Source organism: Sciurus vulgaris, assembly GCF_902686455.1.
Source record: "Sciurus vulgaris genome assembly, chromosome: 3".
Classification (NCBI taxonomy): domain Eukaryota; kingdom Metazoa; phylum Chordata; class Mammalia; order Rodentia; family Sciuridae; genus Sciurus; species Sciurus vulgaris.
The window spans coordinates 11,031,536-11,043,973 of record NC_136463.1 but is presented as its reverse complement, the minus strand read 5'-3'; the positions used below and the strand labels follow the sequence as shown (position 1 = coordinate 11,043,973).

Here is a 12,438-nt window from a genome sequence, read left to right as displayed (position 1 = left end):
TTTTGAAATTAGAAAATGATTTGAGAACATATACAAAGAAATTCACATACATACCACACATACATACACACATGCATGCCTTATTCCCACCCAGGAGACCGACAAGCAAACTCTGAGTAATTCATTTTTTTCTTGACAACAAAGTAAAACATAATTATTTTTATATTTTTGTTACATTAAGTATTTTAAGTTAACATCAGTTATGGTTTTCCACATACTGTTTGTAAAACACAAACACATATATTATATTAACATGTAGTATTCTAAGACTTCAAAAATAATATAACTGTAGTCACCTGGGAACACAGAAATATTATACAGAGATTAAATAAAAACAGGAAATCAAGAAAAAAAAAAACTATTCCTAATACAAAATCCCTGTTCAACAAGTAAGAAACCAAGAGTAATACCTGAAAATTTGTCCATGTCTTTGAAAGGCAAGCTATACACAAGCTGTTGGTCATTCTGTTGTAGTAAAGTAGCCCCAGGTATATGCTGTCTAACCAATGAAGTAAGAGACTCCGTGGCACAATATCTGTCTATGTACATGCTAGAGAAAACCAAATGTCATAATTTTTATGACTGCTCAATAAACAACTGAAAGTAAATTCTGAAGACTTTAAATTTAGCATTATAAAAGATGATTAAGGCACACCATAGCAATCTCTAAAAATAATAACAGTAGATGAAGAGCAAAAATAAATAATAATGTCAACAAAGAATGAATGGTACCTCAGGCGATAGCCGATCCCCCATTTACTTTTAAGGAAAATTGAAGAACCAACACATTTCAACATTCCCTGTGATATGACAGCTTTCCTATCTGCAAATAGAGATTTATATTTCAATTTCTAAGTTAATAACAGGATTAACAGTTGGCATTTATATTTTACAGATCATTATGAAGACAACTAAATATTATCTCACTGATCATAACCACCATCTTATGAAGAGGGTACTAGATTATTATTACTTATTTTTCAGATGAAAATATTGAGGAAATAAGAAAATACACTGCTTATGTACTTCACATAACTATTCCATAACAAAGCCAGGAATTGTACCCAGGTAGTCAGACTCTAGAGTACTTCAAATAGCTCAGACTCTCCCCCAAGGGTTTACTAATATAGGAGAGTACATGGGTTTCCTTTATAACCAAATGCACAAAAAAGCAACAGCAATAACAAAAACAAAGTGTTAGTTTATTGGACTTTTCAAAGGAATTGGAAGAGATGAACACTAAATCTAACTTATTCAATGATACTACAAGCTGAAAGAGGTTGATTTAGAATTTCAAACTCCTGAATCTTGTCATAGATACTAAAAATCATATGCTAAGCCAGGCATATGTTTGCCTGCATGTTTACTATAATAAATTACTCAAGAGGCAGGAATATTACAAGCTCAAGGCCAACCTTAGCAACTTAGCAAGATCCTATTTCAAATTAAAAAATAAAAAGGGGCCGGGGATGTAGCTCAATGGTAAAGCACCCCTAGATTCAATTCCTAGTACCAAAAAGAAAACAACAACAAAAAAATTTAGACAGTTTTTCACATGTGCGGCTACCACTCAATGCACTGTGTGGCTCTATTGGAAGGGACTGTGCCTGCTATCCTCCAAGATTTGCCCCATGTAACTTACCCTTTGCTAATTTCACTTTATATCCTTTTGCTATAATAAATTATAGCCCTAAGTAAGAGAATAGGCTGAGTCTACTTAGTCCTGTGAGTTCTCCTGGAAAATTCACACAAAACTGAGTGGTCTGAGAAATGCCCAACACAGAAACACATAAAGTTTTAAAAACCTTTCTGTATACAATGTATACCGTCGTATTATAGCCTCTCCATTTGTTCCTCAGGATTTAATATTTCTATGTCCATCTCTCTTTTGGTCCATGACATTATCCTTTAAAAATTAAGCAAAAACTCACCAGCAAGAATGTCAGCTTCATCCATGAAGTGAGTACTAAACACTGTCACCCGATTGGCTTTTCTGTATTTTAAAAGATTCCAAACAATATGACGGGAACAAGGGTCCATTCCAGCTGTTGGTTCATCCAGCAGTAGTATCTATGTGACAAGAGATGATTAACAGCAAGAAACTAAAATATTTAAAATTTATAGTCAGTGAAACACTCTCCATTTCAAGTTATTTTCAATCAGAAATACATTAGATCAGTTTTTCACTCATTTCTAGGTTTGTGTAATTTTAAAAAATTATGAGTTCCTTGACATACAAGTCTAGTGTCTATAACATATAAGACATTACTATTTACTCAGGTAAATCAAACAAAAACATTTAATACTGCTATTATCCTTAACAATTAAGTCTGTAGATATAACAAATTGCTTTTTAGAAAGTATGACAGAGAATAGCACAAAACCAACACATGCAAAATCAAAGCAGTAGCATAGTGACAAACTGACCTTCTCCTTTGCTTTTATCCTATTTAAATTTTAATATTAATGCTTAGACATATATAATAAAAGCAATAGAGAATAGTGAAGCAAAACTGTTTTATAGCCACTATTCAAGTTTAAGAAATGCTATTTTGGCCCTATTTTCTTCAGGTTTTTTTTTTTTTTGAGACAGAGTCTTACTACATTGCCTGGGTCAGTCTTGAACTTCTGGGCTAAGTGATCCTCCTGCCTTAGTTTCTCAAGTAACTGGGACCAAAGGCATGAGCCACTGAACCCAGGCAGTTCCTTTTTTTAAAGAAATAAAACACTGCAGACAGAAATAAGAGTCCATCCTTTCTGTTCTCCAGTTCAATGGCATTTAATATCATTGTCATACACCCATGAGACTGTACAGTGTTCCAGGTGTGTTTAAACCTTACACAAGTTATGATATATCTTTCCACAACCTGTTTTTTATCTAACATAATTTAAAGCAATCTCATTGGTGAAACTAATATTTATTTACCTTTGGATTCCCAAGAACAGCAATTCCTAAAGACAGTTTTCTTTTTTGGCCACCACTTAATTTTTTAGCTTGGTTATCTTTGATAGGCTGCATGTCTAAATCTAGTAAAACCTTTTGCACCTGTGAAAATAAAGTGTGAATAATGTTATTTTAAAAATCACATCATTTATATAATTACTAACATTAGTTTGTATGTATTTTAAGTTTTGAAAGTAATGTTTTTTAAACTGTTAAGTATTTGAGTATTTTTAAAATAATTTTAACATCAACTTTTAGAATATTTATTATGGAATTTCATTTGGACAAATATTTATTAACAATTTTGAAAACAACAAGTAGTGCCAAAAGTGCTATACAGATTCAATGCAATTCCAATTAAAATCCCAATGACATACCTCAAAGAAATAGAGAAAGCAATCATAAAATTCATTTGGAAGAATAAAAGACCCAGAACAGCAAAAGCAATCCTTAACAGGAAGAGTAAACCAGGAGGTATCACAATACCAGACCTTCAACTATACTACACAGCAATAGTAACAAAAACGGCATGGTATTGGCACCAAAATAGACAGGCAGACCAATGGTACAGAATAGAGGACAAAGAAACAAATCCACATAAATAAAGTAATCTCATACTAGACAAAGGTGCCAAAAACATACAATGGAGAAAAGACAGCCTCTTCAACAAATGATGCTGGGAAAACTGGAAATTCATAGGCAGCAAATGAAATTAAACCCCTATCTCTCACCCTGCACAAAACTCAAAATGGATCAAGGACCTAGGATTTAGACCAAGACCCTGCACCAAAGAGAAGAAAAAGTAGGCCCAAATCTTTATCATGTTGGCTTAGGATCAGATTTTCTTAACAAGACTCCCAAAGCACAAGAAATAAAAGCAGGATAAATAAAAGCAGGATAAATGGGGTAGATTCAAACTAAAAAGCTTTTTCTTAGCAAAGGAAATAATCAACAATGTGAAGAGAGACTCTACAGAGTGGGAGAAAATACTTACCACACACACTTCAGATAGAGCACTAATGTCCAGAATTTATAGAGAACTCAAAAACTTTACACCAAGAATACAAATAACCCAATCAATAAATGGGCTAAGGAACTAAGCAGACACTTCACAGATTTACAAGCAATCAACAGATATATGAAAAAATGTTCAACATCTCTAGTAATAAGAGAAATGCAAATCAAAACTACCCTAAGATTTCATCTCACCCCAATTTGAATGTCTATTATCAAGAACACAAGCAACAATAGGTGTTAGCAAGGAGGTGGGGGAAAAGGTACACTCATACATTGCTGGTGGGACTGCAAATTGGTACAACCACTCCGGAAAGCAGTTTATAGGTTCCTCAGAAAATCTGGAATGGAACCACCATTTGACCCAGCTATCCCACTCCTTGGTCTATACCCAAAGGACTTTAAATCAGCATACTACAGCAATGCAGCCACACCAATGTTTATAGCAGCTCAATTCACAATAGCTAGATTGTGGAGCCAACCTTCATGCCCTTCAACAGATGAATGGATAAAGAAACTGTGGTATATACATACAATGGAATATTATTCAGCCATAAAGAATAATAATATTATGGCATTTGCAGATAAATGGATGGACTTGGAGAATGTCATACTAAGTAAGATAATCCAATCAGAAAAAAACAAAGGCCAAATGTTTTCTCTGATAAACAGATAGTGGATGGGAGGAAGGGAGAGGGAAAAATGGAGGAAGGATGGATTATGTAGAGGAAAATGAGGAATGGGGAGCAGGCAGGGGGAAGGAAAGATGTTGGAATGAGACAAACATCATTACCCTATGTACATGTATGAATACACAATGTGACTCTACGTGTACAACCAGAGAAATAAAAAGTTGTACCCATATGTGTATAATAACCAAAAAATCAATCAATCAATAAATAAATGAAAACAAATAACAAAGATTCTTGAGAGAAAGATCTGGTTTTACTTGTAACAGGGAAGGAAAAAGAAGAGATCAGTGCAGAGGCACTGAGTGTGTGGGGCTTGGGGATATGAATGTGGGGAAGACAAGTGAAGAGAGGCAGAGAGATGAGGGAAGGGAGAACAAGTGTCCTTAAAATGAAATGAGGACTGTTTCACATATGTTAAAACATTTACTCCAAATTCTGTCTAATTCTTTGTAATAACTTTCTGTCTACTAGCTAAGAATTTTTTTCTAAAACAGGTTTTGTATTTAGATTTTCAAGCATAGTTTAATTGCATCAGTTATTATAAAAGGCTATTAATTTATAGGAAACAGTGAATATTTATACATGAATAACATACTTCTTGTATTATATTGTTGGCTGGTATTCCTTTGATTGAAGCCAAAATAGATAAATTTTCTTCAACTGTCAAAACATCAAAGTGTATGTCTAACTGTGGACAAATGCCAATCATTTTTCTTGCTTCAAACATTTCATCTATTTCTGAGACTCTGTGTCCATAAATAGATGCAAACCCTAAAAGCAAAATATATATTTAAATTATCTTAAAGACATTAAGTATTAAAAATGCATATGTTTTGATATATCCTAATAACTTAGGTACGTGGTCTCAATAGATAAGAATGAATATAAACCTGCAAGGTACAACACAACCTTATTTCCATATTACTGTAATATGCTTCCACTTATATTTTCCTTCATTTCCAGGTCATATTACATAGTTGAAAGAGCAAGGAAATACAAGCTGAACACAAAATATACATATCTACTGATGACTAGCTGTATTCCAATAATGATTTTCCTTCATTTCCACATACTGTGTATTCCAGATACTATGCAATAGTAAAGAGAGAAAAGAACTAAAAGCTTTATACTATCTATGTGGTCTTGAACAGATTGTTTAATGTCTCTGAATACCAGTTTTTTTTCCCCTCTATAAACTGAATATTAACATATCATACTTAAGAACTGCTAAATCAGTGTGATAATGTATGGAGAACTATAACAAAAATCATGTATCCTTAAATGAATGTAAGATATTACAACTAATATTGAAAAGTGGTACAATCAAGAATTAAACCAAACTAATTTTAAAAGTTAAACTATAGTAAAAGGTTAAAGTACAGATTAAATATACTTTGGCCCTTTTGTAAAGCAATGTGTACACTTCATGCCAGACTATCTGGTTATTATGGAAACATGGTGCTTCCATATTGAATTCCCACCTCTAATGTTGATCGTACCATCACAGATCAAAACTACACTTTTGAGATACTGCTCTTAAATTTTTTACTTTAGGAGATGGTGTTGTTATATATAATTCTTTCCTTTTAAACTGCTACTGCATATTTAGAAATTTGTGTTTATTTTCTCAGCCTGAAGCAGTCTGTAGGTCTGACTTAATTTCCAACTGGTTATCAACTTATCCTCCCTTGAAAATAAAGAATACACATATATGCACTATATAAATGTGATGAAAATCAGAACAAAATTAGATCCTTTTGACTTTATTAAACATGATGGACTCATTTATAATTTCTATTGAAAGACAAATGTATGTTATAAAGAGAAAACAATTACACAAAACAGAAGTGGGTTCCAAGTAACTGACAAGAATCACTTAGTATACACTTAAAGGGTGAATAATCACTATATATTGTGATGTTTTGGTTAAAATCAGTGACAAAACTTTTTTTTTTTAAATCAGGAAACTCTCACCATCAGAAGGGGGACATAATCCACAGAGAATATTCATCAAGGTACTCTTTCCTGTTCCACTATGGCCAAGAAGTGCAGTAATCTGACCCTCATAGATGTCAAATGACAAATCTAGGTTAGGAAGAAAGAAGACTCAAATGTGATTTTTATTTCTGTTCAACTATGCAAGTTAATTCATAATACTTGAATAATCTTAAAGTAAAGCAATAAAGACATATTTAAAGTTACCAGCATATTTTATAGTTAGTTAAATAGCTTCTTTGTTATAATCAAGGGTATAAACAGTAAGAAAAATAAAAACAAACCCTGTTTTGTTCATATAGTAAACACAAATATTGAGGAGTTTTTTGTGTACTGACTTTTGAAAATTCCCAAGGGAATTAAACAGAAATTTATCCCTAGAGGTATCATACACATTAAATACACTGGCAAAAAACACTAGAAACTAACCAAAAGTACAGAAGTGACAAAGTAAAACTTGAAAGGTCCAATTTAGTGAACAGGTATCGCTGTGAGGAGGTACAGATGACTGCAGGAAAACAAAGACAGAGATCTAAAATGATGAAGCAGAAATGAGTCAGTCAGCAAAACAGGCTAAGGCTGAAACCCAGAACAAGGAGGAAAAGGGCTCACATCCCAAACCAGTAACCCCACTTAAAAAGGAGGGGGAAAGGCAGGCAAAGTACCCTGTATCTAAAAGAGCAGTGCAGGAGCTGAGGGTGTGGGAAGAGAGTCATGAAAAGAACATGACTATGATTACTCAGAGGAGCAGAAGAGATGCTGACAAGCTATGTACACACACTAACTTGAAATGAAACAGCTTAATAAAATATCCTGTTGAGGTATAATAATTCATAGAAAATTAAAACCAAAGTCAGATTAATACTATGTTTACATATAAATAAACCCAGATGAGTTCTACCATCCAGATAAACACAAGGCCCATTTTCTGACCATCTTCTTTGTGTAAGAAAAAGAAAAAAAGTAATTGAACAAGGTATCTTGATGTAGTTACAATCCTTGGAAATCATGGTACATACTGAGTTAGGAAGAAAAATATACACGAGCCATGCAGAGGAATAAGCACCGTGTTTACAGGGTTCAGTACCTGTTTGGAAGACTCCCTTCTATCCCTCAGTCAGGTAATGGTTTTAAACAGTTATTCTTCTAGCACCACAATATCCCGCACACTAGTTTAGAATCTATCATTCTGAATACTGAAGACAGTAGGCTCATGGTGTCCTTTATCCCAGTAAATCTAACTTTGTAATTCAGAAATGAATAGTGAGTCTCCCTTTAGAGACAGTAGGGTGAGGCCTCCCAGCCAATGGCTCGGTTTCCCAACCATTCTTGGGAACTAACACCCTGACCTCACACTTAATTCCCTTCATGGAGGTCCGATACAAAAGAGAGACCAGTGAGGCCCAAATGGTTTATAGGACAAATGCTATAATCTTCTCTTTAGTTAATACATATAAAACTGTAATCCTCTGATCATAAGGAATGAAATTCACTCTTTTTATAATAGCTGGTAGTTTTATTTTTAACAAAGCTACTAAGATGTCAACTCATATGCTGTGGAGAATTAAAATACTATTATTAGGGTTCAATCCCTAAGCAAAAGGGCAAGAGTTACAACCACATACCTACTGGCACAAAAACTTCTTTGAATATATACATCATAAAATTCCCTTCAATCTGGGATCAGAGAAAAATCTGCCACATCTCATTATCCATGAAAGACTGGAATCAGGCTTCAGTACACAGCAAATTCTTTCCTTACTCCTGGGTAAAGATATAATAAAGGTCCCTATTTGGGGGTTCTTTCCTATACTGGGTAATCTGAAAATTCAGTATCACCTATTAGTACCACAATTTATATTGTTAATTCAAGTTGCTTGAAGGGTAAATCTGTCTACCTGAGTCCTTGCTTCCAGTAATGGCAGAACAGGCAGTTTAAACCAATTCTTCTTCTAAGAAAAGAAAAGCGGACCAGTTTTAAAGTAAAATCATCTGTTTGAAGGCCTTGGAAGGCTACAGCATAAAAGACCGTGGGGTAAAGGTATGAGGAAGGAGCAAGGCTTAGACGTCTGCCAATTCTAGTAGATAACAGACTGAGCAGAGTTTTGAAGAGACACAGAGAAGAGGGAACAAAACGTGGAACTCTGGAATGCCAAGCATGAGAGACTTCAGAAAACCTGAGGCTTCAAGTTGGGCCCTCAAATGACCACACGTAGGAGAGAGGGTAAATGAGCAGCAGCCCGGCCTTCACAGACCCACGCCAGGCTTCAGATCACTCCAACCCTGACTTGGTAGAGATGGAGTGAAGTCTCTGGCGCCTCCAGAGCTGCAGACCAGAGGCAAAGACAGACACTGTCTAGAGGAAGACCACATCATACAAATAGAAAACGACCTGGATACCTACAATTATGCATAAGCCATGTGTAGCATTCAGTCGAAAATAACCAGGAGAATTCAAGGTAAGGCCAAAATCCAAGAAAATAGGCAAGCCATAGAAAGAGATCTACTGGATATGCAGATATTGGCATATTACAAAGATTTTAAAATAACTATACTACCACATTCACAAGAGAATGTTAGGAAAGACCAGAAACTACAACACACACACACACACACACACAGTGGAAAGACAAGAACCAAAAGAGATAAGTGGAATTAAAATTTCTGAAAGAGACAGTTAATCAGCAGATTAGACCCAACTAAGGAAAAATTCAGTGATTGACAAGAGTCAGAAAATATATCTAAAGCACAGAGAAAAAGAGTAAGCAAATTAGACTGGAGAATAAAAGAAATGGAATAAACAAGAAGTTGTTACATGTAATGACAAGCCTAAAGTCAGAAGTAAAAGAGGGCAGAATATGGGAAAAGAAATGGCTAGGAATTTTCTAAAACAAGATATCAAGTCACAGACTCCAGACACTATACAACCAAAGCAGAATAAATGTAAAAAAACAAACAACGAACAACAATGAAAAACAGAAGCCATGCTGTAATGGACTGGGAAAATGTACATGCCAACAACAGAGTAGTAGTAAAACTGACAGCTCTCTGCAACCAAAACAATACAAACGAGAAAATGACAAAGTCATATTTTTAAGTGCTGAATGAAAGTAACTGCCAAGCTTAAAATTATACATTCACAGAAATATCCTTCAAATTGAAGGTGATAAGATATTTTCCAAAAAATTTAGGCAATGTTATCACTGGCACATCTGCAATAAAGGAAATACTAAAAATGTCTTCATGCAGAAGAAAAATTACCCTAGGTGGAAAATCAGCTGCAGAAAATAATGAAGATAAATGATATGGTAAATATATAGGTAAATTGAAATGAACTGTCTTTTTAAAAATAGTATTATTTTTGTTTTAAAATAAATATAAGGATTAAAATACATGAAAACAATATTAAATTAGTTGGAACAAACATAAAAGTAAGGTTCTGGTCTTATGTGGAAAAAAGTAAAGCACTACTTTGTAAGTCAAAGATATATAACATTTCACTAATTATTAAAAAATGAAAGTATGTATAACTAAGAAGTAAACAGGGATGGTATAAAGCAGAATAACAAAATATGTTCCAGTGCTTCTGGCATAGCTAGCCTGTTGAAGGATGTGAGATTCTGGGGAAGAGAGGGAAATAACCCTGCCTGCAGCCACTGAGGCTAATATGAAACCACTATCCAGGCCACAAAGTGACTATAGAACTTCTCGGTCAAACCAGAGACTCCTTAGGGCATACCAAAATAGTGACTGCCTAAGCCACTCATTAAGCTTTGGGATAGTTTATAATGCACAATTAGCAGAACAAATTATTAAAACTACAGTGAGATTCCATCTCACTCCAGGAAGAATGGCAATCATCAAGAATACAAGTAACAATAAATGTTGGTGAGGATGTTAGGGAAAAGGTACACTCATATATTGGTGGTGGGACTGTAAATTGGTTCAATCACTCTGGAAAGCAGTATGGAGATTTCCCAGAAAGCTTGGAATGAAACCAACATTTGACCTAGTTCTCCCTCTTCTTGGTAAATATCCAAAGGACTTAAAATCAGGATGCTACAGTGACACAGCAGCTCAATTCACAACAGTTAAGCTCTGGAACCAACCTAGATGCTCTTTGACAGATGAATGGATAAAGAAAATGTGGCTTACGTACACACAATAGAATACTACGAAGCCATAAAAAAAGACTTGATGCTGGTAAATGGACATCTGCTGGAGACTCTCATGCTAAGTAAAATACGTCAATCTCCCCCTAAAAAAAAAACAAGTCAAATGTTGTCTTTGATACGTAATGCCAACACAGAACAAGGACGGGGGTGGCAGGTGGGGAGAAAAGAAGTTAAATGGATTAGACAAAGGGGAATGAAGATGCAGGAGGAGGATGGGAATAGGAAAGACAGTGGAATGAATATGACAGAACTTTCCTATGTGTATATACGAACACACCACCAGCGAGACTTCCTATCATGTACCACCACAAGAATGGGATCCTAATCAGAGTAAGTTATATCCCATGTATATGTCATATGACAAAATACACTCTACTGTCATGAATACCTAAAAGAATAAATGAATAAAAAGCAGAAAAAAATTAAACACAAAGAAAGCTATAACATAAAAACAATTGAGATTAAAAGCAAATTATGATGGAACAAATCACAATGACAAAAATTGACTCCTAAAAAAATTAATAAAATTAATAAACATACTGCAAGTCATATCCAAAAAAATTAAAAATGACAAAATATACAATGAAAAAGGGATTATGATTAAGGGTATTAAAAATATTTTTTAAAAAGATTATTATTCAACCATAAAGAATAATATTATGGCATTTGCAAATAAATGGATGGAATGGAGAATATCATGCTAAGTGAAACAAGCCAATTCCAAAAAACCAAAGGCAGAATGTTTTCCCTGATAAGTGAAGAATGATATACAATGGGGGTGGGGGTGGGGGGAGTGAGAAAAGAATGGGGGAACTTTAGATTATGTAGAAGGAAATGATAGGGAGGGGAGGTAGGAAAAATGGTGGAATGAGACAGACATCATTACCCCATGTACATGTATGATTACACAAATGGTATGAATCTACATCACGCACAACCAGAGAAACAAAGTGATGTACCCCATTTGTGTACAATGAATCAAAATGCAGTCTGTAAAAAATTAAAAAATAAATAAATAATAAAAGATTATTAAAAACAACCTTAACCAATTCTAGCAATTTAAATAAAATCATAAAATTCCTTGAAAATAAATTTATTAAAATAGACACAGTGGTGGAAATTCACAGATGATGCTGAAATTTACTTGGGAATGCAAAGAACCCAAGATATAATATTAAAAGTTATCAAGACTAAACATAAGGCTTCAGTAGTTAAAACAATGTAGGAACAGGGATAAATATAAATCAGTGGAAGACAATGAAGTTCAGAAGCTAAAATACACACGTATTATCATTTGACTAATTTTGTAAAACAACATTACAGACATGTTGTTAACGTCCAAGAAACTGCATATGGCAAGTTTTGACACGCTATCACCACTATCAAGATATTGAATATATCCATCTCCCACAAAAAGCTTATGGAGCCCTCTTTAATATTTCTTCTCCTCTGCCTCTTCCACCCCCTTGCACCCATCTCCAGCAACCACTGATTTGCTTTTCTTTCACTGTGGATTGTTTCTCTAAAATTTCATATAAATGGAATTATACAGCATATGGTCTTTATATCTGGCTTCTTTCACTTAACATAAATATTGTAAGATGCGTGTCATAGCATG

The 12,438-nt window shown here is 34.3% G+C and overlaps 1 protein-coding gene across 1 annotated transcript in view; it reads right to left on the bottom strand.

The window, feature by feature from the left end:
* The window catches only part of ABCA5 (ATP binding cassette subfamily A member 5), a 61,940-nt gene that overhangs the window by 34,852 nt on the left and 14,650 nt on the right, over positions 1-12,438 (bottom strand). The window contains 6 exon segments of the mRNA XM_079130265.1: positions 411-550; positions 733-823; positions 1,932-2,070; positions 2,927-3,046; positions 5,246-5,421; positions 6,625-6,735. Of these exon segments, the coding sequence (XP_078986391.1) occupies positions 411-550; positions 733-823; positions 1,932-2,070; positions 2,927-3,046; positions 5,246-5,421; positions 6,625-6,735 (777 nt within the window).